The sequence below is a fragment of the Vulpes lagopus genome, chromosome 20 (genome assembly GCF_018345385.1).
Source record: "Vulpes lagopus strain Blue_001 chromosome 20, ASM1834538v1, whole genome shotgun sequence".
In the NCBI taxonomy this organism is placed as follows: domain Eukaryota; kingdom Metazoa; phylum Chordata; class Mammalia; order Carnivora; family Canidae; genus Vulpes; species Vulpes lagopus.
Window position 1 is genome coordinate 926,666 of NC_054843.1, and position 23,486 is coordinate 950,151.

The 23,486-nt window shown below is 70.4% G+C and overlaps 1 protein-coding gene across 1 annotated transcript in view; it reads right to left on the reverse strand.

Moving 5' to 3' along the window:
- COL18A1 (collagen type XVIII alpha 1 chain) overlaps nucleotides 1-22,748 on the reverse strand; it is a 74,761-nt gene extending 52,013 nt beyond the window's left edge. The window contains exon 1 of the mRNA XM_041735261.1: nucleotides 22,515-22,748. Within this exon, the coding sequence (XP_041591195.1) occupies nucleotides 22,515-22,686 (172 nt within the window). The 5' untranslated portion in view covers nucleotides 22,687-22,748. The remainder of the gene's footprint in view (nucleotides 1-22,514) is intronic.
- Nucleotides 22,749-23,486: the final 738 nt, after the last annotated feature.

Here is a 23,486-nt window from a genome sequence, read left to right on the forward strand (position 1 = left end):
GCACCCCAGCAGTGGGCTCACCCGTCCACACCGGGGACCCTCGTCTACACCAGCACCCCAGCAGCGGGGCCTCACCCGTCCACACCGGGACCCTGGTCTACACCAGCACCCCAGCAGCGGGCTCACCCGTCCACACCGGGACCCTCGTCTACACCAGCACCCCAGCAGTGGGCTCACCCGTCCACGCCGGGACCCTTGTCTACACCAGCACCCCAGCAGCGGGCTCACCCGTCCACGCCGGGACCCTCGTCTACACCAGCACCCCAGCAGCGGGCTCACCCGTCCACACCGGGACCCTGGTCTACACCAGCACCCCAGCAGCGGGCTCACCCGTCCACGCCGGGACCCTTGTCTACACCAGCACCCCAGCAGCGGGCTCACCCGTCCACGCCGGGACCCTCGTCTACACCAGCACCCCAGCAGCGGGCTCACCCGTCCACACCGGGACCCTGGTCTACACCAGCACCCCAGCAGCGGGCTCACCCGTCCACACCGGGACCCTGGTCTACACCAGCACCCCAGCAGCGGGCTCACCTGTCCACGCCGGGACCCTCGTCTACACCAGCACCCCAGCAGCGGGCTCACCCGTCCACACCGGGACCCTGGTCTACACCAGCACCCCAGCAGCGGGCTCACCCGTCCACACCACTGATCCACCTGCCCACGTCCCTGCAGAACAGCACATGGGCCGGACGCCTCCTCCTCGATTTATTCCCACCCGACGGGGGCCCAGCAGCGGGCTCACCCGTCCACACCACTGATCCACCTGCCCACGTCCCTGCAGAACAGCACATGGGCCGGACGCCTCCTCCTCGATTTATTCCCACCCAACGGGGGTCCTCACGCCCCAAACTATTGTCAAACTGCAGCCTGTGAAACGCGCACAAGGACAGCAGCGGAGTTCTGACCCCACGGGAGCTGATCCCGATGGCGGAGCCGCCCGTGGAACCCGCCGCACCTCCACAGCGGCCCGACCGGGTGCTTTCAGGTCGGCTAAGAAAACACTTACCAAGTCAAGGATTGTTTTTACTTAAAAAAAACTGAACGAGGGATCCCTGGGTGGCACAGCAGTTTGGCACCTGCCTTTGGCCCAGGGCGCGATCCTGGAGACCCGGGATCGAATCCCACGTCGGGCTCCCGGTGCATGGAGCCTGCTTCTCCCTCTGCCTGTGTCTCTGCCTCTCTCTCTCTCTCTCTCTCTCTGTCTCTCTCTGTGTGACTATCATAAATAAATAAAAATTAAAAAAAAAAAAAAACTGAACGAGGCGCCGGGCCACCCGGACTCCGCGCCGACGAGCTTCCCGGCCTCACTCTTCCAGGACCCTGGGGACCCTCGGGGTCCGGGAGGCTCTGGCGCCTTTGGCCCGAGGCCATCCTGGGGGTTTTCTTTGGCTCGACTCTCCGGTCGAGGTTCCAAGAGGACGAGCACCTGCGCGCCTGCCGCTCTCCTCCGACGCTTTCCCGCACGGTGGCCGCGGCGAAGGGCCGCCAGGGGCGCCTTCAAGGCACGTTTGGCAAAAAAGCACCTGGGAAGTCGGGTGGGCAGCCGCGGGGCGTCGCAGCCTGTGCAGCCCCTGCCGTGCGCCCGCTGCCTGCCCGGGGGGGGGGGCCTCCGAAGTCCCGTCCTCACGCGGGCAGGGAGACAGGCTCCATCCCGGCGAGCGTGCAGGTGCACGGACCGCACAGCCTCACGGGGGGCCGGGGCCCTGGGGGGCACTGCTCAGGCCTGGGACAGGCTGGTCCTTGAACAAGCCCCCAGGAGGCGGCTGTGGGGTCCCTCCCCCTCCCTGCTGCTTCTCCCCAGGCTGGCCTGCCCCCCCCGCCCCCGACAGGAGGCCGTGACCCCCCACGCAGGCACCCAGGTCCAGAGGGCAGAGGAGGCACCCTGGTCCCTGGCCTTCGCCCCATTTGCACCTGAAGCAGCTTGACGGGAGCAAGTGCCCCCAAGACATGAAGGGTGGGGTCCCCTTGGCCTCTGACGAGGGCCTCCTGCCGCAGACCACCGAGTCCAGAGTGACCCGAGCAGCACCGGGGTGGCCAGCGCGTCCCCGGCCCCCGCGGCCCAGTGCAGCCCAGCCACTCCCCGCCCTACAAGCTCCCCTACAAGCTCCCCAGCTGCCATGTCTGCATTTGTCTCAACTACCTCACCCCGAAAGCCTCACAGAGCCGGCTGGGGTGCTGCCCTGAGGGCCTTGGGGAGGACTCCGGAGGGTCTGCAAACACACCCAGCACGTCACCACCCTCTGGGGGCATCGGGAACCCCCACGAGAGGGAATCCCCGCACCCACCCCACACCAGAGCCTGGCCTCCACCCCCAGGGGTGTGCATGGGGGGTCCGCCCCGCCGCCTCCCCAGGGCTGCAGACAAGGAGTCTGCACACAGCAGGCGCTCAGTGGAGCTCTGCAAACACGTCCCCAGAGCAGGAGCTGGAGAGCCCAGCTCTGTTCTGTGTCAGACCCCCTCCCAGCCTGCCTGACAGCCCAGATAAGCCGCTATGAATGGAATGTGACCTCCCCCGGGGTGTCAGCCCCCCACCCCCACCCCGGCCTGGCCAGTAAATCACCTGGAAGGAAAAGGGCCAGGTGCCTGCCGGACAGGACAGAGCAGTCACGCGCAGGTTACAGACGCAGGTTACAGCCGGCGCAGGGTCCCGGTGCTCCTCAGACGCCCGCCTCGCCCCCCGCCCCCCGCCCCCCCCTGCAGCCCCATGGGCCCCTGGCGCCGGTGCAGCCCCGTGATCGTGATGGTGATCGCGGCTTCCGGGCGGCCCCGACAGCTGCCTGATGAAAGCGCTCAGGGCCCGCGGCACCCGCGGGGGAGCCCGCCAGGCAAGAGGGGCTCTCGGTGTGGTCGTCGCCGCTGACCCGGGAGGAGGCCGGGATGAGCCTCTCCACATTCCCGGGCTTCCAGGGGCTTAGGCCGCCACCCACGTTCTCTGTCTGCTTTGTAACCAGACCCAGGTCACCAGCAGCGACCCTGGCGGGCCCTGGGCGGACCCAGCCCCTCCCCTGCGACGCACACAGGCCTGCAGGAGCCCCGGGCGCCCCACCTGGGACCCTCTGGGGCGAGGAGGCAGGTGGCAGAGGGCCCCGGGGCGGAGGGGGCCACGCAGGAGCCCGACTGGGCTGCAGGAGGGCAAACACGGGGGCTGCGAGGCCCTCCCACCCGCCCCAAACTTCAGCTCGGACTCTCCACAAAGAGGACAGAGGGACACAACCGAGACCCCGGTCCACTCCCCACGTCATGGACACACCCCTGCAGCGGTGAAGACACACAAACAAGGCGGCCCAGGAGGGGACGGGCCGGGCCGGGGAGGCCGGGGACACCAGCCGTGAGCGTCACTCGGCTCCCAAAGGACCCCGATGGCGGGGAACGACGCCCCGCATACAGGGAACCACCAGCTACACACGCAGGGAGGTGACCGAGCACCTGCTTCTCCCCCACCTGCCCCTCAGCGCGTCTGCGGGCCCGGGGCCTGGAGGTCGTCGGAATTTGAAACCAGAAGACGCCTCCGGCGCCCCCAGGACCACGGGGAGGGGAAGGAGGGGGAGAAGGGACCCAGGAGCCCACCCTTCCGGGACGCGCTCTCAGCAGGGGCGCCGCCTGCACACGGGTGAAGAAACGCGAGCGGGGTGCACAGGGTCCCCTCCTCCCGGCACGCCTCACCCCTGCCCTCTCTGCCCAGCTCTGCGTCTCAGTCCTCACCTCCCGCCCTGGGGCCGGCGACACTCTCCAGGGGACATGGGGGGGGGGCAGCTCGCAGACGCACCCGGAGCCGTCCTCAGTCCAGAGACAGCTCAGCGACTAGGAAACACCGTACTCCTGGAGGCGCCTCCAGGGCCACGTCCTTTGCCACATGAGGGGACGCCGCGCTGGCCTGTGCTACCGCCCGGAAGGGCCCAGAAGCACCGGGAACGGTCGTGCTCTGCGGAGAAGCCAGACGCCACCCATCATGGGGTGGGGGTGCAGTCACGTGACGCGCCTGGAGCATGCGGACCCTCGGGCAGAGCAGCAGCCGGGGTGGGCGCGGGGACGGGGAGTGAGCGACCACCCACGCAGGGGGGCGTCCTCCTGGAACATCCCAGAACCAGACTCCAGACAGCCGAATGGTGATGTGACCACTGCACGTCCCTGAATCACTGACTTTAAAACGGCTGATTTGGGGGCAGCCTGGGTGGCTCAGCGGTTCTGCGCCGCCTACAGCCCAGGGCATGACCCCGGAGTCCCGGGATCGAGTCCCACGTCAGGCTCCCTGCACGGAGCCTGCTTCTCCCTCTGCCTGCGTCTCTGCCTCTCTCTCTCTCTCTGCATCTCTCATGAATAAATAATCTTTAAAAATAATAATAAATAAAATAAAACGGCTTATTTTTATGCCACATGAATCTTAACCTCCCAAAAAACGTTAAGAACCCAATTGCTCCCGACCTACGGAAGATCGAGCTCACGACGTGCGTGGAGACGGCCCGCCTCGTGCCCGCAGACTCCCGACCTCCGTCCCCGGCCCTGGCCGCGCGCTGGTCACTCCCTGTGCCCGTGGGCCGAGGTCAGCCTGCCTTCCCCACAGGCCGCCGCGCTCTCCGGGGAGGCCGCCCGCCCCATCATCTGCCCGTCCAAGCCCGCGGCCTCGCCCCTACGTGCTCCCCGAGCTGCCAAGACGGCGAGATGTTCCCTCTGAGGTGCTCATGGGGGGACGGGCGGGGGGACAGCCAGGAGGGCCGCACGGGGGCGGTGACGCGGCCCAAGGGCCGTGAGTCACCCACCGTGCCCCATTAGTCAGCCCTGAGCTCACGGCCCAGGTGTGAGCCTCGGATTCCTGAGGCCTCACCCCCACGTCAGAGCCAACGGTCTCCCGGGCGACGGGATCGGACCCCAGAACCTGCCACGACCCTGGGCGGCCGCCGGTGTCGGATGCTCAGGGCCTGGGGCAACGACCCACATCAAGAGGGTGGCACGGAGCGCTGGCAGCTCGGGGAACTCTCCCCGTGTGGGCTCCGGAGCCCCCGCAGGCCTCCCGGAGCCTCCCGCCTACCGCGGACGGGCTGTCCCGACACGCAGGCAGCAGCCGGGTGAGGTCAGGGCCGGGATGGGCGAGGGGCAGGAGGGGGCCTGCCCGGGAGGGGCGGTACGTGGCCCACGGGCTCGGCGCTCGCCAGGCCGGTCCCAGTCAGTGCCCGGGGGTCGGGGTCAGGCCGGAGGACGCGAGGCCTCTTGGACTGCGGGTGGACGAGGGGGGTCCTGACCTGCCTCCTGGGGGTCACGGGCCGGGGGGGGGGGTCCCGGGAAGGTCGTGCAGGTGCAGGAGGGAGAGGATGTGGCGTTTGAGGCGAAGGCCCTGGGGAGGAGAGGCCGACGAGGGAGGCCACGGGAGCGCCGCGGGGTGCAGGGCCCAGCCCCCGGCTGCTCAGACGCTCTGCTCAGATGCTCGGGAGAAACGCTGGTTTCAAACTCCACGCACACGCACCACGCGTCTGACCAGAGGCCACGTGACATTGGGGACGGGCTGGTCGGACCCGCGGCAGCAGCGCCCGGTCCCCTCGTGGGGAGAACGGCAGGCCCTGTCACCCTTGCGAGGATTCCCGGGTCCCCGCCGGCCCGAGGTCTGGCCCCCTGCTCCCCGGCCGCGAGTGTCCACGGGGTGACCATGGAGGGCTCCACGCCGGGGACGGGGCCGACCCAGGGACCTTCCGTCCTTGTCCTCCCTGACGGGCACCGTGTGCGCGGCCAGTGGGCCAGGCCCGGCAGACGAAGCAGGGGACACTCGAAGCCACTTGAAGCTGGGGCGCTCGCTGCGGACACAGGCCTCGCAGTCGTCCTCAAGTCGCAAAGCCTGGGGGCCTCCTCCCGCAGCCCCCCCCCCCCCCCGTCCCCGGGCGCCCACAGGGAGCATGAAAGCCCTGCCCTCCCGCGGGGTCGCTGGGCCTAGCCGTGCAGGGACCTCAGCTTCTGCGGGAGGAGGCACCCCCAAGGCCTGGCACCCCCCTGCCCGGTGCTCACCCCGCCCACAGGTGGGCTGGCCAGGCTCGGGGCAGGGGGCCCATGGGATCCAGCCCCGGGGGTGCATGCGCCCCTCATCTGGGAACACAGCCCGGTCCTGCCCCCCACCGGCGCTGCAGAGCCACGTCCACATCTCGCTGTCCCGTGGCCCCCGGCCCGCCGTTGGCTGCACACGAGGACTCAGGCCTGCCTCACCCCTGCGGGAGTCGCCCTGCAGAGCAGTGTGGGGGCAGCACCAGCCCCGCCAAGACCAGTGGCTAAAAGCGTCCACGGCCGGCGGGGCCGGCGGGCAGACGTGCTCCCCATGTCAGCGACCCAGGCGGCCAGGCTGTGCCCAGGGGGCGTCTGCTGACACAGACTTCGGTGGCAGGTGAGTGTGTGCACCGACAGGCCCTCGGCCACCTGCTCCCCCCTCCTGCACCTGCTTTCCATGTCGTTGGGGCCACGGGCAGACCCCAGGTCCCCTCCAGGCCCACGAAGAGCCCTTAGCCCGCCTTGCCCGTTCCGCACAGCCGCGAGCCCTCGGGTGGCCTGAAGGGCTCAGGGGTCCACCCAGGCCCCCGCCGCCAGCACGCGCTTCCCTGCGGCACCACGTCTGTCCCCAGGCCCTGCACCTTCCTTTTGGGGACAAGGCCCAATTGGGAAGGTTCAAGAGGCTCAGGAGGTGGCCCCTGCACCCCACCATCCCCCCTGCCCATCCCCCCAGGGTGACCCCCACCGTCCCTCCAGGGCGCCCCACTCTGAGCCGCCCCCAAACTCAGAAGGCGCTGGGTGAGGTGGGATCTCAGGCCAATGCGGGGCCCAGACACCCAGTCGCATGCGGGCCAGAGTCACAGGCTCTGCCCCCTTCCCCCAGTGATGGGGAAACCCAGAGGCTCCTGCTTCAGCCCCCGGCATCTGCGGAAAGTTCTGGTTCTGTGGCTGTGCTGGTTCCGGGAGCCAGCTGCCGCCGGGGCTGCGGGCCCTGCCCTGTGACCCTCCGCAGTCCTCGAACTAGCAGACCCCAGCCCCAGCCGGCGTGGGCCGCCTCCTCCTGGAGGTCCCCCCGGGGGAGCCCAGGGCTGCCGCGGCCACACTCAAGGGGCAGGCAGGGGACGGACACCTTGGCAGGGCTCAGGCCCAGGCTGCAGAGCCGCAGGAGGCCAGTGGCACCCGGAGCCTCGGCCCCAGGGGATCCCCCAGACGGGGGCGGGCGGCTCCGGGTCCCCCACACGGCAGGCGGCAGCCAGTGGAAGGTGGCCACAGCCCCCACGCTCCGAGGCCGGGCACAGGCCACACCTCGGCGCCGCTTCCCAGGCCCCAGCCAGCTGTCTGCCACCGCCTCCGTGTCGTCCCGGCGGGGACAGCACACGGGCCGCCCCCCTCACGCCGCGTCCCCCCATCGGCGGCGTTCCCTGGATACGGGCTCGGGGTCCCGCAGGCAGAGCTGGGCCCAGGGCTGCTCACTGCAGCCCCTCCCGCCCCTTGCCCTGCTTCACCCCATCAGGCTGGCTGATGCTCCCAGGGCAGCGGGGGCTCCACGCGGGGGGGATGCGCTCCCACCGCTTCAGACGCCTGCGGACGGCCGCGACGTGCCGGCTGTGCACACGCACGTCCACCAGGCGCCTGGGCGGGAGGCGGCGTGCCCGGGCCTCAGGGTCTGTCCCTCTGGGTCTGTCCATCCAGATCTATCCCCCGGGTCTGTCTCTCCAGGTCTGTCCCTCCGGGTCTGTCCCTCCGGGTCTGTCTGTCCGGGCCTATTGCTCAGGGTCTGGGTGTGTGTATCTGGGTCTCTCCGTCCAGGGCTGTCCCTCCAGGGCTGTCCATTCGGGCCTGTTCCTCAGGGTCTGGGTCTGTCCGTCTGGGTCTGTCCGTCCGGGTCTGTCCCTCAGGGTCTGGGTCTGTCCATCTGGGGCTGTCCATCCATGTCTGTCCGTCCAGGCCTGTCCGTTTGGGTCTCTCCGTCCGGGTCTGTCCATCCAGGTCTGTCCCTCGGGGCCTGGGTCTGTCCGTCCGTGTCTGTCCATCCGGGTCTGTCCCTCAGGGTCTGGATCTATCCCTCCGGGTCTGTCTGTCCAGGACTGTCCCTCAGGGTCTGGGTCTGTCCCTCCGGGGCTGTCCCTCTGGGGCCAGGCAGGCCGCACTGTCCCTGCCTGCACAGCCTGGAGGCAGCCCCGGCTCAGCCACTCCAGCCTCACTCAGGTCGTCCCACCTTGGATTCCAACTCAAGGTGCCGCCCAGGACTGTCCCGTCCGGGGGTGCTGGGCGTGTCTGGGCCCTGCCCGCGGGGACGACGCTGCAGAGCCTGGTCCCGAGGAGGCCCCAAGGCTGGGACTGCACCTGGGACCGTGCAGTGGGGGGGGGGGGGGCCGTCACGGCGTGTGCACAGTACCTCTGGGCGGAGGCGGAGCCGTTCTTCCCCATGGGGGGGCGGGGGGGAGCCCCATGGGGCCTGATGTGTTAATGGTTGACCAGGCCCGAGATAATTAACTCGGTGCTAACCTGGGTGAGTCCAGGGCCCCGGGGGGGGGGGGGGGGGGGGGGGGGGGGAGGAGGCGGTCCACGCTGACCCGGGCTGACCCTGCGGGGACGGGGGCTCCGAGGTCCACACGGCCCTGCCCAGTGGAGGGAAACGCCGGCAGGCAGAGGCTCCCACGTCCTCTTGGGTCACCTGGGCATGGTCCTGCAGGAGCGTGAGGTGACCGGGGGGCGGCCCTGGTGACCCCCCAAAGAGAGCAGCCATCCTCAACCCTCCACGTTCAGGCCGATTTCCAAACGGGGTTTGCCCTGGGCGTGGGGCAAGCAGCACAGGTGGCGTGCCACCGGCTAGGACACCCGAGACCCCAAGAACCCCCAGAAGCCACGCAGCGGGCTCCAGGAGGCCCCCCCGGACAGCACCCAACCCACGGGGACCACACGGCTCTGCCTCCGGCCGGGGCAATGAGCCTGGGAGCGGTCCCCGTGCCGAGACACAGCCCTATGAGCAAAGGGGCACGTGTGGGAGTGAGGACCCCCCGGGAACGGGACAGGCCTCGGGAACATGGGGGGGCACAAGCTGGACGACCGGCGGGCTGGGCGCTGACACCCTGCGCCCGTCCCAGAGGGTGGCGGGGGCATTCCAGAGGTGCGGTCACCCTGAGCCGCCACCGCCCCCGGGGCCTGTGGGAGACGTTTATCTGCGCCCCGTCGCAGTGTCCTGTGCAAGCAGGTCCCCGGCCCGGGGGCGGGGGTGGGGGGACCTGGCAGCCTGCTTCCCGGAGCTGATGACGGGAGGGTCTGCACCGCGCGGCGACCGGGACAGCTCACCTGGGAGCTGGACGAAGCCAGCTGGGGGTTGCCCCCGATAACCCCGTAGGCGCATCCGGGGCATCCAGGGGCCCGCGGGGGACACCACACCCCAGGGGGGCGTTTCCTCGTGCAACAGACAGTGGAGGAGCCCAGTACGGGGCGCTCCAGCTGCTGCTTCCCCGGGGTTTCTGCATCTGCTCCCTGCAGAGTCCTCTCGTGGCTCAGTCCCCGCGCCACGGCCCGCACCAAACCACCGCGCTGCCAGACAGAGGGTGGCAAGGGGAGCGCCCAGACAACGTCCCCCCAACTCCACCGGGCCTCGCGGATAGGCTGGACACATGGAGGCTGGGGGGGCACCACGGAGGCCAGGCTGGGGACCTGAGGGTCAGGGGGCCAAGAGGTCGGGCTGGATACGTGGGGGTCGGGGGGCACCACGAGGTCGGGCTGGGCACCGGGGGTCGGGGGGCACCACCCCACGGAGGCCCCTGCAGACGGCTGTCAGACGGAGGGGATGACCTGTTATGGCCACTTTGCTGCCCGAAGTCCCGGGCAGTGGGGCCTCCCCACTCTGTCCTCCCTCCACCTAGGACAAACCCCTGCCACGTAACCCTGCTGCTCAGCCCACCCCGCCGCGGCACCCCTGCTTCCCGGGCCGGCTGCCCTCCTGTCCTGGGGTGATGCACACACCCCTGCAATGGGCACAGGGCACAGAGCAGGATTTAGAATTTCAGTGAGGGGCACCTGGGTGAAGTGTCTGCCTTCAGCTCAGGGCACGACCCCAGGGTCCTGGGATCGAGTTCTGCGCCGGGCTCCCTGCTCGTCCGGGCTTCTCTCCTCCCTCTCTCCCCTCCCCATTGCCCCTACTTTCTCTCTCTCTGTCTTGCTCCCTGTCTCTCAAATAAGTAAAATCTTTAAAATAGTCGTAACGATACTCATTTCGGTGAGGATGACACATAAGGGCTGCAAACATCTCCCGGGACAAAGTCCAGTCTTGCCCAAGCCTGTCTGTCCGTCCACCTGTCCTGAGGGCCCGAGCACCTCACACACTAGCCCCGCACAGCGTAGGAGCAGCGTGGACAGCCCGGGGGCCCGCGGGGAGCTGCAGAGGCCAGTCCCGCGGTGGGTGGGGGCAGGGCGTGGGAAGCAGGGAGAAGGTGGCTCCCTTCTCCCAGAGTCCTGCACCGCCGTCTCCTGGTGGCCAGGCTGAGGCCGGCGAGCCTTCCCCCCACAAGCCATCCCCCACCGCGGGCCGCAGAAGGTTCCAGAGAGCGAGCCTGGGAATGCCTCCCTGCAGGCCCTAATCCTGTTGCTGGGATACCCTGGGGGGGGGGGGGAGAAACGTGGGCCTGTAGGGTTAGCTACAACCGACCACAGGGCCTTTCCCCTCCCCCGAGGTGTGACTGAGACCAAGTCGCAGGGGGATGCACCCGCACTCGGCGCGGGGACAGGCAGGTCGGGCCCCCAGCAGGACAGCGTGTCGCTGGCCCCGCCACCGTCCACGGCCCCACAGGCCGGTCGCTGGGGCGGCCAAGCACGGGTCCCCGCTCAGCTCCGAGGGTGCACCCAGCAGGCGCTCAGCGTCCACCCAGCCCCCACCCGCAACGCTTCCTGTCCCCAGGGCTCGAGGGGACACATGCGGACCTGGGACCATGCTCTGCTCATCCACTTCCATTTTTCTCTGGAAGCTGGTTAACTCTCTGCGCCCATAGAAGCATCTCAACGGCCTCCTGTTTTGAGTCGGAACCACCCAGCCCCAGGGCCCCCAGCGGATGAAATGACGGGAGGTGAGCACTGCTCCCAGGATGGCCTCCCGGGCGGGGTGGGGCCTCGGCTGCACCAAAGTGTCTTAAGAGTCATGAAGGTTGCACAGCAGGACCGGGTCCTCCTGGTCCCCCTCCCTCGGGGCCGCAGGGCGTGGAGGGCCCCCCCCCACCTGCAGAGCCAGCTGTTCTGACGTTGCCTAAAGAGAGAAACTCTGGGCCCAGGCACCAACAGGGGCGAGGCGTTGGCCCAGTGGCCCCGGGAAAGCTGGGGCTGCACACGGGTGGGCCGCTGGCCCCCGACACGGCCCCTGACCCCGACTCGGCGACGTGGGTGGCAGCGCGCCCGAAATGCAGCTCTGGAAACGCAGGTCGGGGCCACCGTCTGGCCGGCCAGTGACGCAAACACAGAGGAGCCGGGAGCTTGGGGACCTGCTGTCCTGTCCGGCGCCGACGGAAGACAAGAGAGCGCAGCCCGGTCAGCAGACACCCTCCGCCAGGAGGACGCTGGGCAAGCCTCCAAGACGCGTTTGGGATCCCACGGTCATCTGCCCGGCCGTTCACAGGGGTGACCCCACAGGCCGACGGGCACGCGGCCCCGGGTGGCCAGGGTGTCTCAGAGGACTGGACGCCGGACCCCAGGGCCCCGACCCACGCAGCTCCGCGCTGGCCAGCTTCCGTGCACATCACGCAGGACAGAGCGGAGTCTCTCCTTCACCTGCGGGTTTTCATCACGTTGCAGGGTCACGACCCACACGCCGCCCGGCGGGCAGGGAGACGGAGGCAGAGAGCCACTGCAGGGTCCTGGGACACCTCCTGGGAGGTGGGGGCGCCCAGAGCGGGGCCGTGGGGCCGGGCGTGGGGACGCGAACCGGACGTCGCAGAGGCCGCGGCACATCCACCACTGGGTCTCCCTCCGGGTGCCCGTCCGCATGTCCTCGGGGCGCGCCTCCTGCCCGCAGCCGGCGGGTGGCACAGCCTCGCCTGGCCCAGCGCGATGGGGACGACACGCCCCCTGCTCCTGGGTGACGAGGTCGGCGAAGCCCGTCGGAGCCCGGCAACAGCCGTGACCCCGGAGAAGAGCCTGGCGACCGCATGAGGACAGAGGCTATGGGGACAGCGGGAGCGTCCCGCAGACACTCGGACTCCAGGGACGGACGGCGGGGGCAGGGGGGGACAGGGCAGGGAGCAGGACCCTCCAAGGGGCACGAGGACCCCCTCCACCCCCACTAGACAGGAAAGGAGCTGCGAGCGGCAGCGGGAGGGCCTCCCCGCCTCGTTCTGGAAGCTCAGACCAGGAGCCAGAGCGCTTGTTAAACAGCAGGGCAGCGGCCAGGAGGTGCCTCAAACACCAGCCAGGTCCCACCGCGCGTCACCCTGGGGGCTCCATCAATCCAGCCTGTGGCCCGAGCAAGGCCACCTGCCGACCGACCCGGTGAGGCACAAGGGGGAGACCAAGGCAAGGTCCGGACGGTGGCCGGGGCGGCTGTGTGGACGCGGGGTGTGGGCGGCAGGGCTCGACGAGTCCTCGCCAAGTAGTGAGGACGCAAGAGCCAGTTTAACTTAGACGGCTGAGCGCAGGCCCCGCGCTGGGACCACCGAGGAGGAACGCTCGCTGTCCCCACGGCCCCTGGGGCCCGAAGAGGCCGGTCGGCTTCTGGGAGCCTGGGGACGGGACCCCGGGCCTGCCCTAGCCCTCCCCGCCCTGGGGCAGCCCCCAGCACTGCCCCCAGGACCCAGAGCCGCCGGGGGAGCCGCTGGCCCTGCCTGCATGTCCCCCACGACGGCTCAACGTGTGAGGTCCCGGCAGAGGCCACGGTGCCAAAGAACCGGCCAACGTCGCCCACCAGACGGAAGCAAATGAAAGCAGGTTAGGGGTGTGGCCAGTGGCCAGCGGCCAGTCCCTCGGAGCCCGCGGGTGCCGCCCACCGGGTCTCCCCTGCGGCAGCGTCCCGGCTGACTGTGGCCACGTGAGCATCAAGTGCTCCCAGGCCGCTGGGCACATCTGGTCAGCGCTCCTCGTACGGCGGGCTGGGTGCTGAGCAGGCCACCGCCCTCCCCCGGGCTGCCTTCCCACCATCCAGGACCTCTGCGCCCCGAGACCCCGTGGTCGGCCGTTCCTGGGCGCGCCCACGCCCCTGGCTGCTGCCCAGGGCATGTGGGGTTATTCTGGGGCCTGGAACGGGAGCGCCGCCTGAGCTCTGGAAGGCTGCTAGGACGGGCCGAACTTGGGGGTCTGTGTGGGGAGCCCACGCCCAGGGCCGCGGGTCCGGGGCCTGAGGGGCGGCGAGCATATCCGGGGGGCCTGGCACGGGGGTGGGGCTGGGGTCTCAACTGGACGTGGCACTTTGCAGACGACAGGCCGCTTCCCACGACCTAACGGTGGGCTGGGCGGGGTCCTGCAGCTGCTTGACAATCCGCCACAAAGCTGGTGGCTTAGAACAGCACATATTTATTTTATTTTCTTGCAGTTCCAGAGGTCACAAACCACCGTGTCGGAGACCCTGGGCTCCTTCCTGGAGGCTCCAGCAGAGAATCCGCTTCCTGTCATTTCCAGCCGCTGGACGCACCTGCACCCGTGGCCCCTCGGGCACCTGCAGGCCAGCGGCTCCATCCGGCATCCCGCGTCCACCCTCCGACATCTGCTTCCACCACCACGTTTCCCTGACCCGGACCCTGCCCCCTGCCTCCCCATCCCTGTTAGGACGCCAGGATCACACGGAGGCCCCCGCACTCATCGCCCGGCTCAGGGCCTTCACCGCACCTGCAGGGTCCTTCCTACCACGTGAGGCAGCGTCCATGCGTCCTGCGGATTGGGCCGCGGGTATCCCTGGGGCTGACCACGGACGCCACGGGAAGCAGAAGCATAAACGAGGGGTTTTCCTCTAGAGACTAACGTGTGGGGACGTCGGGCACCTGGGATGCCAGCGTGCCATCCGCCCTGTCACGGGCCGGGCTGCTGTGGGGCTGGCCTCAGGCCGGGGCGCCCAGAGCGAGGGGCGACCCCAGGGGCCGGGCTGGGGGGCACTTTTCCCCAACACAGCGAGAGAGGCTGGGTGCTCTGTGCTCTTTCCTTCCTGCTCCCAACCTCCACAGGCTTTCTTACTCGTTTTCACAACAAAAGGCCGTGTCCGGGGAACACGGGGGACCCTAAGCCGAAGGCCCTGGGGGTGACACTCAATTTAGCCAGAAAACAGGAAGATCCTGGCCGCCCCAAAGTGGGCCCCCTTAGCGCCCCGGGGAGACTGAGGCCGAGAGCCCAGAGGTCACTGCCAGCCCTGCCCGCCACAGAGGGCGCCCGCTGACCCCGCAGCACAGCAAGGGGCCTCCAGACGGGAGTCGGGAGCCAAGCAACAGCCCCGGCAGGGGCGGGCCTGGGGCCCTGGAGGGGGCTCTGGACGCACAAGGCTCCCCTCTCCTCCCCGAGGCCGAAAGGCTCAGGGCAGGGAAGCGGTTCAGCACCAGGTGTAGACTTGCTCGGGGTGGCGGGAAGTGCTAAGCTGAAATAATTATTTATGTTAGAAAAAGCCTCTCCCAGCTCTGACAGCTGGCTCCAGGGGACACCTGACGCCTTCCGTCCCGTCCTAGAGGATTTCCCAGGGGACCTGCCTTTCTAAAACCCCAGAAGGCAGGTGAGAGCAAGGGGTGTGAGGTGGGGGAGCTGCAGGGCAGAGGGGAGGGGGGGTGTGAGGTGGAAGGGCTACAGGGCAGGGGGGTTGTGAGGTGGGGGAGCTGCAGGGCAGAGGGGAGAGGAGGGGGTGTGAGGTGGGGGGGCTGCAGGGCAGAGGGGAGGGGGGGTGTGAGGTGGAAGGGCTGCAGGGCAGGGGGGGTGTGAGGTGGGGGAGCTGCAGGGCAGAGGGGAGAGGAGGGGGTGTGAGGTGGAAGGGCTACAGGGCAGGGGGGTGTGAGGTGGGGGAGCTGCAGGGCAGAGGGGAGAGGAGGGGGTGTGAGGTGGGGGGGCTGCAGGGCAGAGGGGAGGGGAGGGGGTGTGAGGTTGGGGGGCTGCAGGGCAGAAGGGAGGGGCTGTGAGGTGGGGCTGCAGGGTAGAGGGGAGGGGAGGGGGTGTGAGGTGGGGGGGCTGCAGGGCAGAGGGGAGGGGAGGGGGTGTGAGGTGGGGAGCTGCAGGGCAGAGGGGAGGGGCTGTGAGGTGGGGCTGCAGGGCTGAGGGGAGGGGAGGGGGTGTGAGGTGGGGGGGTTGCAGGGCAGAGGGGAGGGGGGTGTGAGGTGGGGGGGCTGCAGGGCAGAGGGGAGGAGGGGGTATGAGGTGTGGGGCTGTAGGGCTGAGGGGAGGGGAGGGGTGTGAGGTGGGGGGGCTGCAGGGCAGAGGGGAGGAGGGGGTATGAGGTGTGGGGCTGCAGGGCTGAGGGGAGGGGAGGGGGTGTGAGGTGGGGGGGCTGCAGGGCAGAGGGGAGGAGGGGGTGTGAGGTGTGGGGGCTGCAGGGCAGAGGGGAGGGGGTGCAAATGCAGGGCAGGGGGACCTCACCTCCTGGGGCCGCAGGGCAGCAGGGGGGAGAGCCCGGAAGGTGCGCGTAGGCGGAGATGACGGAGGGGCGCGTGCCTGCCCCCCACCCCGCCCCGGCTGCGCTCAGGCTCCGGCTCCGTCCACATGTGCGAGCACAGCCGGGCCTCGGGCCTCCGTCCAGGAAGCTCCTGGCTCGCTCTGGCTTGCGGAGAACAAGAGACTTTCTCAGCGGGAGAATTTTTTTACAATTTGGCGGCCTGGTAACAAGATCCAACACGCACAGGCGGGTCGGTGGCCCTGATCCTCTGAGGGGACATGTGCGTGGGCATGGCCGGGGGCGGGGAGTGGGCCGCTGGGTCCCACAGCAGCCACCAGCTGAGCGGGCGCAGCCCACCGCAGCCCACCGCCGAGTCCCCACGTCCGGCACCCACGTCCTGCTCCGGACGCACGCCCGTCCCTCCTTCCAGGCCCTGCCCTGCCCGCGGGGGGCCCCCGAAAGCCCAGGAGTGACGTGCACTCCCTGAAGCAGCGTCCCGTCAAATCCCACAGAGCCCCGCTGTACCCCCACCTCCCAGACACACACAGGCCGAGAGGGTGAGTGGCCCACCTGGGGCCACACAGCGCTCAGGGGCAGCCCGGGGCTCCCCCATTCCCGTGAGCGGCGTTGCTCCCACAAGTGGGCAGCCAAGCCGCCTGCCAGGTGCCGCCGCCCTGCGTCCAGCGTGGAAACGTCCTTTCCAGGCACCAGCCCGAACTCCACGCCCTCGAAGGCAGATGAAGACGCCAACAGTCCCCCGATGCCCCCGTGGCGCTCCCCCGCAGTCTCACCTCTCCCGGTCCCTGCCCCTGGGCTGCCTGGCGCTCGGTGCCCCCAACGGGAAGAGGCCATAAAATTAGGGGAGAAAAACCACCCTGCACCTCAAGAAGCACCCGGAGAGGCTGACCCCGGGGTCAGACACGCGCCCCTGCGCCCGCTGCCGCTGCCAGCCAGGAGGACGACGACACGCCACAGAGCACGGCCACTTGGAAGCGAGGGGAGCGCACGGGCCGCCCCAGGCCCCCACCCCTAGCCGAGGAGCTGCCCCAGGCCTCCGCTGCCCCGGCCAGGACAAGGGCCCCCCAGCCTCCAGCCTCCCCCAGCCCCCTGGGTGGTTGGGTCTCTGCCGCCCAGCGGGCCACCGAGGGTCCGGGGACGCACCCCCCTCCCTGCGTGCCCCTGCCTGACCCCACAGCCCAGGGTGGGGACCACACTCCACCCGGCTCGAACCCATGATAGAGGCCCCTGGTTGTCTGAATGGAAACAGGGCAGAAGGCCTCCTTCGTCCTGGAGGCGGAGGGCGTGAGGGCCTCGGGCCTGCAGGGGGGCGCCCAGCCTCGGAGGAGCCCCACTGCCAGGGGCTCCTCACATCCCCAGGGATGCTCGCGTGGCACAGCTGGGCGCCAGGAGGCGGTGAACCCGCGGCGGAGCCCTCCCCGCACCGCTTCACGTGGGCCCAGGCCACCCCAGCAGAAGGGCGCCCCCGCGGCCGGACAGCTCTCTGCGGACCGCGTGGCCCGTGTTAGGATTTCCACACCCGGTGAAACAGGCGGCCCCCTGGTGACTGATTCCGACCGTCCTCGAAGGAGCAGCGCAACACGTAAGACAAGAATTCAGACTAGAATGAAACAAGGCGTGAATAAATATGTAAATCCTCAGCGCGTGGTGGCCGCAGCCCCCGCCCCGGCCCGCGGGCGCCCGGCTCCCCTCCCTCCCGGGAGGCGCCCCAGCCCGACAGCCAGGGCCAGCCGGCCGCCCCCTCGGGCAGTGCTCGGCCTCGGCAAGACCTCCTGGCCCCCAGGAACCGGGCGAGACCGGGAGCCCCGCCACCACTCCACCACCCGGCCCAGTGCCGAGCCCGGCCCCGCCTCGTCCCCCGGAGCGACCGGGCTGCCGGCTGCCGCACGAAGTCCCAGGAGGAGGAACGTGCCCGCGAACCTTCTCCTTCCCGGGGCCCTGGCTGCAGCCGGCCAGGCCGTGCTCGGGCTTGCCGCCGCCGGAGGTGCCGGGGAGGCGGAGCTCAGCCCCTGCCCTGCAGCCTCCGGATTTCATCTGACTCAGCTCGTCCGGAATCAGAAGCTCCCTGTGACAGCCGCTCGGCCACCACGAGCCCCCCGCGCCCCTGCCCACCCTGGGCCGCGCTGGGCAGTGCCGGGAGGAGGACGAGAAGGGCCGGCGTGGGGGCACACATGTGGCATAACAACACGTGCGTCATGTGCAGCACGTGGCCTAAGACGTTTGCAGAATGACCTCCTGCTGCCCACAGCACCCCAGGGAGAGAAGGGGGTGGGGGACGGCCCAGAGGCCAAGCACCCCGGGGAGGACGGGGCCTGCAGGGGGCTAGTCCAGGGAGGGGAGGCCCTGCGGCCAGAGCGGCCCGGCCACGGAGCCGCGGACGCCCCAGAGCACACTGTTGTCATCTTTCGGAGCCACGGCTGGGAGCACACCCAACACACACCTGGATTTCCCCAGTGTCCCCTCTCCTCCCGGAGAAGAGCATCAGGTTCCTGGGAGTTGCACGTGCCGGGCCCTGCGATGTCCACCTCTCAGGCTGAGGCCCGAGAATGGACGCCTGGTGCTCCGCCGGCTGAGCTCTCTGCAGAGGGGCCGACACCTCAGGGCACTTCATCGGCTCGCTCCGGAGCCGAGCGCACAGCGTGACACCTGTGACCGGCCACACAGGCACTGGGCGGCCACCACCGAGGGCACTGGTCGGCCCACTGCCGACGGAGCCAGGGCTGGGGGATGCTCGTGAGCACGGCCAACCCGCCGTGCCCCACACTTTCGCCTGACCCCAGAGAGCTGGCGAGAAGGCAGCCCCCCTCCATCGCGGGGGCCACCCCTGCCCAGTGGGCCTCAGGCCAGGAGCCAGGAGGCGGCTCACTGGACATCCTATCAGAAGGCGGGCTTTGCCCCTGTCGCCGCTCACGGGCTGTGAGGTTCTGGGGAGCTGCAGGCCTCCTCTGGACGGTGCCATGTGTCCATCACCAGGCCCCAGGGGTCTCAGTGTGCCCTGGCCTCGGCAGCATGGACAATCTGATGTTTCCCCTCTTGCGGGGTGGACAGCACCTCGCTGCAGAGGCAGGTGGGCCACCCCCAGCCCTGGACCGCGCTGAGCAATGCGGCATCGAGGAGACTCCTCCCTTAGGGCTCCCCCCATGGCGAGAGCTTCCCTCCCGGCCCGGCTGCCCTCTGGGGCTCTGGGGCTGCTTTCCAGGCAGTGTCACCACCCACATGAAGAAGGACGGGGCTGCACACCCCACCCAGGGCCCCTGCGCCTCTCCCAGTGGCCCAGAAAACCAAGCCTTTTCAACAATTTGGATGAAGAAAAAACTATGCCCTTTTGGTGGAGAGCATGGATGTGTGTGTGCACGTGTGGGTACATGCATGTGCACCCGCATGCACGTAGTGTGTGGGTGCGTGCGTTTGTGCCTCTGTGCATGCAGGTGTTGTGTGAGCAGCTGCGTGTGTGCACATCAGTGCATGTACTGTGTGCACGTGTGTACATTTATGTGTGCACATATGTGCACGGACGGTAAGCATGTGCACACGTGCATTCTGGAAGGTGCAGCGAAGGTGGGGGCAGGGCCCTCTGGCCGGGGTCAGCGTCACTCCTTCTAGGGTTCCCCGCACAGGACTCCCCCCTCTCCTCCTTCTCTTAAAGGAAAACAGGAGCACCCTGAAAAACAAGTTTTGCTGAAATTCAAAACTATCTTATAAAGTCCCGCACCCGAACCTGCCGACGCCCCTGAGCTGGGCCACAGCTTCTCGGAGAACCAGGCCGTAGGAACAGGCCGCCTGGACGAGGGCTTCGCAGCCGGCTGGGCCCAGCATCGCCCCGGTGCCATGGCCCCAGGATGACACACACCCACGGACACGGGGTCCCCAAGGTTTGGGCTGTGTCTCGTTTAAACCTGGGGTGGGGGGGGCTGGAGCTTCCTGCAGGAGTCCGAGTGGTGTGGTGGGGGGAGCCCTGGGCAGCGGGGTTGACAGAGCCAGGTGCCAGGGCCAGAGACAAGAGGACTTGGATGAAGACCAGGGTCGGGGCAGCCTGTGAATGCCGGCCAGGCCAGACGTCTCGTTCTGAAGGGCAGACTCACCAGCACCCCAGGCGGGGGGCGGGGGGCGGGGGGCAGCCTCTGCAGCCAGGCTAACCCACGTGAATCCACCTCCACCAGGAGAGCCTCTGGGGCCACATGCAGGGCTCGGCCTGGGGACCCCCAGGCGGCTAGTTACGGGGGCAAGAGAGGCACAAGTGCCTTCCCAGATAAAACAGCAAAAGACTTTCTTCTGTTGCAGGGGGGGCGGGGGGAGGTGTCAGGTGCAACACAGAGGCACCGAAATGCATCCTTTTTTGTCAGAAAAAATGTGCAAATCAGCAGACGGGGCCTCCAACCTTTCATTCCCAAGGATGACCTTTCAGGGTTTCTAGAAGACCTTGGGCCTCTGCTAAGTTAGGATTTCACACACATTAACTCTTCTCCAATGACACCTAGAGGGGGCAATCATCCCATTTCAAGGGGACTTAGTCCCAGCAGGGACGAACCTGTGCTCCCCGCTGAGCCCGCTTCCTGCATTAACCTCCAGGATGCAAAAAGACCTGCATTCCACCGGGGCCGCGGCCGTCCCTCCTTCCCTCCCTCCTTCCTTCCTTCCCTCCTTCCCGGAGGACCCCAAGCACCACGAGCCCCCCCAGAGGTCCACCTGAAGTCCAACACCCTTAGATCTCCAGATGCCAGCTCGCCGACGCTCACTGACATAACATTGTATTGTTTCCACTCTGTGGCCAGAAGCCATCAGCCCTGGTTTCCTTCCCTTGATTACAGAGTTTTGTAGACTGGGGGCTGGGCGCTCCAGGGTCGGAGGGTAGAGGAGGTGTCCGGCTTTACAGATTCCGGCTCGGGCGGCCTGGTCCGGTCCCCGCGGGCATCCCCGCCGCCCCCGCAGCGGGGGGGACAGGGGCAGCCCCCGAAGCCAGGACTAACAGCCCCAGTGGCCCTCCAACGTGCCTGGTAAGAAGACCCAGGGGACACGGAACGGTTCCCAAACGCCCCTGGAGGTAACGCACATCCACGAGGAAGCAAACAGGTGCTTCCAGCAGATCTAGTGATGAGGCTGCTCCTTTTTAAAAGAGGTCTGTGCTGCCCTCCACCCCGGCCACCACGCCTCCTGGAAACAATGGGGCATGACTGTTTTTCCCTGTGTCAAGCCCTGTCCCCCCTTCCCGGCCCGCTGTGGCCGGCAGGTGTGTGGCTGCTGTGCCCACTGCAGTCAACAGCATCCCACCATCACTCCAACCCCGAGCGGCGGGCTGTCGGGGACACACGTCCACGGCGCATTCCGGTTCCACCGGTGACAAGCGCCAGGCTCCCTGGGGTGGGGGCTCCCTGGGGTCCTGGCCAGCCCGCCGCCACCTCCGAGGGGCCTTTGTTGGGCCGCTGGGGAAGGCGACCTGGCGACCGCGTGGCGGGGCGGGGGTCCCGGGGCTGCGGCACAGGAGGTGGCGGCCTGGCTGGGACGGCGGCCCTCGCACAGCTCGCGGCCCAGGCGGAGAGGCCGGGGTGCCAGACAGCGGGCTTCGGAGCATTGTTCCCGGCCGCGGCCGCATCAAAGGGGACGGCGGCAACCCGACACCCGGCGGGCGTGGGGACAGAGGCCTGCGGCCCCGCGGCGCACAAAGGCTGGCCCCGGGGAGCCCGGGCAGCTCGGCCTCAACAGGTTGGAGACGCAGGGAGGGCGGCCACGCTCGGGCTCCGCGGGAACCTGCCGGGCCGCGCGGTCACCAAGCCCCGGAGGGGACCACCGGGCTGAGCCGGCGCGGGGAGCGACACCCCGGGACGCTGCCCCCCCAGGCCCTGAGCCCCGGAGCCCCTGCCCTGCCCCCAGACCCCGCGCCCCGGAGCCCCTGCCCTGCCCCCCAGACCCCGCGCCCCGGAGCCCCTGCCCTGCCCCCAGGCCCCGCGCCCCGGAGCCCCTGCCCTGCCCCCAGACCCCGCGCCCCGGAGCCCCTGCCCTGCCCCCAGGCCCCGCGCCCCGGAGCCCCTGCCCTGCCCCCAGACCCCGCGCCCCGGAGCCCCTGCCCTGCCCCCAGGCCCCGCGCCCCGGAGCCCCTGCCCTGCCCCCAGGCCCCGCGCCCCGGAGCCCCTGCCCTGCCCCCAGACCCCGCGCCCCGGAGCCCCTGCCCTGCCCCCAGACCCCGCGCCCCGGAGCCCCTGCCCTGCCCCCAGGCCCCGCGCCCCGGAGCCCCTGCCCTGCCCCCCAGGCCCCGCGCCCCGGAGCCCCTGCCCTGCCCCCAGACCCCGCGCCCCGGAGCCCCTGCCCTGCCCCCAGACCCCGCGCCCCGGAGCCCCTGCCCTGCCCCCCAGACCCCGCGCCCCGGAGCCCCTGCCCTGCCCCCAGGCCCCGCGCCCCGGAGCCCCTGCCCTGCCCCCAGACCCCGCGCCCCGGAGCCCCTGCCCTGCCCCCAGACCCCGCGCCCCGGAGCCCCTGCCCTGCCCCCAGGCCCCGCGCCCCGGAGCCCCTGCCCTGCCCCCAGGCCCCGCGCCCCGGAGCCCCTGCCCTGCCCCCCAGGCCCCGCGCCCCGGAGCCCCTGCCCTGCCCCCAGGCCCCGCGCCCCGGAGCCCCTGCCCTGCCCCCAGGCCCCGCGCCCCGGAGCCCCTGCCCTGCCCCCAGACCCCGCGCCCCGGAGCCCCTGCCCTGCCCCCAGACCCCGCGCCCCGGAGCCCCTGCCCTGCCCCGAGCGCGCCAGCGGCCCCTTGGAGCCGCCCAAGCCTGTGCCCCCGCCAGGGCGGCGCTGAGCCCCGCAGCCCGGAATGAATGGGCGGCGCGGGACCCCTGCCCGGCCTCGCCGCGACCCCGGCCCCTCCAGCCCCGCCGGGCCCTGCGCGCGTGGGCAGCGCCTCCGGGGGAGCCGAGCGGCGCCGGGGCGGAGGCCGCGGCCGGGACGGGCGGGCAGGGGCCGGCGGGGAGCGCCCCCCGCGCCCCCGGGTCTTACCTGGATCCGCCGAGGCCGCGCGGGCTCCGAGCAGCAGGACCAGCGGGGCGAGCACGTCCAGCGGCCGCCACCTGCGGGCCCCGGGCCCCCGCCCCCGGGTCAGGCCGCCGCCCCCGGCCCCCGCCCGCGCGAGCCCCCCGCGGCCCCGGGCCTCCCCGCACGACGGCGCCATCTCGGCGGCCCGACCGTCAGCGCCGCGGATGCTGCGCGCTCCGCAGCCCTGCGCCCTGGGCCCGCCGCGCTCCGGCCGCCGGGTCGGGCAGGGGCGGGGCGGGGCGGGGCGGGGCCGGGGGCGGGGCGGGGCGGGGCGGGGCCAGGGCGGCCGGGGGCCGCGGGACGGGCAGGGGAGGAGCGGAGGGCCGGCGGGGCGGGGCGGGGCGGGGCGGGGACCCGCAGGGGCGGGGGGGGGGGCGCTCGGTGACCCGCAGGGGCGGGGGGGGGCGCTCGGTGACCCGCAGGGGCGGGGGGGGGCGCTCGGTGACCCGCAGGGGCGGGGGGGGGGCGGGGGGCTCGGGGTCCCGCAGAGGCGGGGGGCGGGGGGGGGGGGGCCTCAGGGACCCTCAGGGGCGGGGGGGGGCGCTCGATGACCCGCAGGGGCGGGGGGGGCGGGGGGCTCGGGGACCCTCAGGGGCGGGGGGGGGGTTGGGGGGGCTCGGGGACCCTCAGGGGCCGGGGGGTGCCTCGGGGACCCGCAGGGGGAGTGCGGCGGGGGCAGGGCCTCGGGCTCGGGGGACCCGGCGGTCCCGTCCCCCGCCCTCTGCGCCCTGCGCTCGGCCCCCCGCGCCCGTCCCCCGGAGCTGCCCCCCGCCCCCGCGGGCGCACGTGGGTCCCGGCCTCCACGCGGGGCAGGGTCCGGGCCGAGGTCCCCCTTCCCCCTCCCCCCCCGCGTACCCCGGAGGCGGGAGAGTCGCGCAAAGGCCCGTTGCCAGGGCACCGCGAGGGGGTGGAACAGCTCCTCCCGCCCTTGGCGGC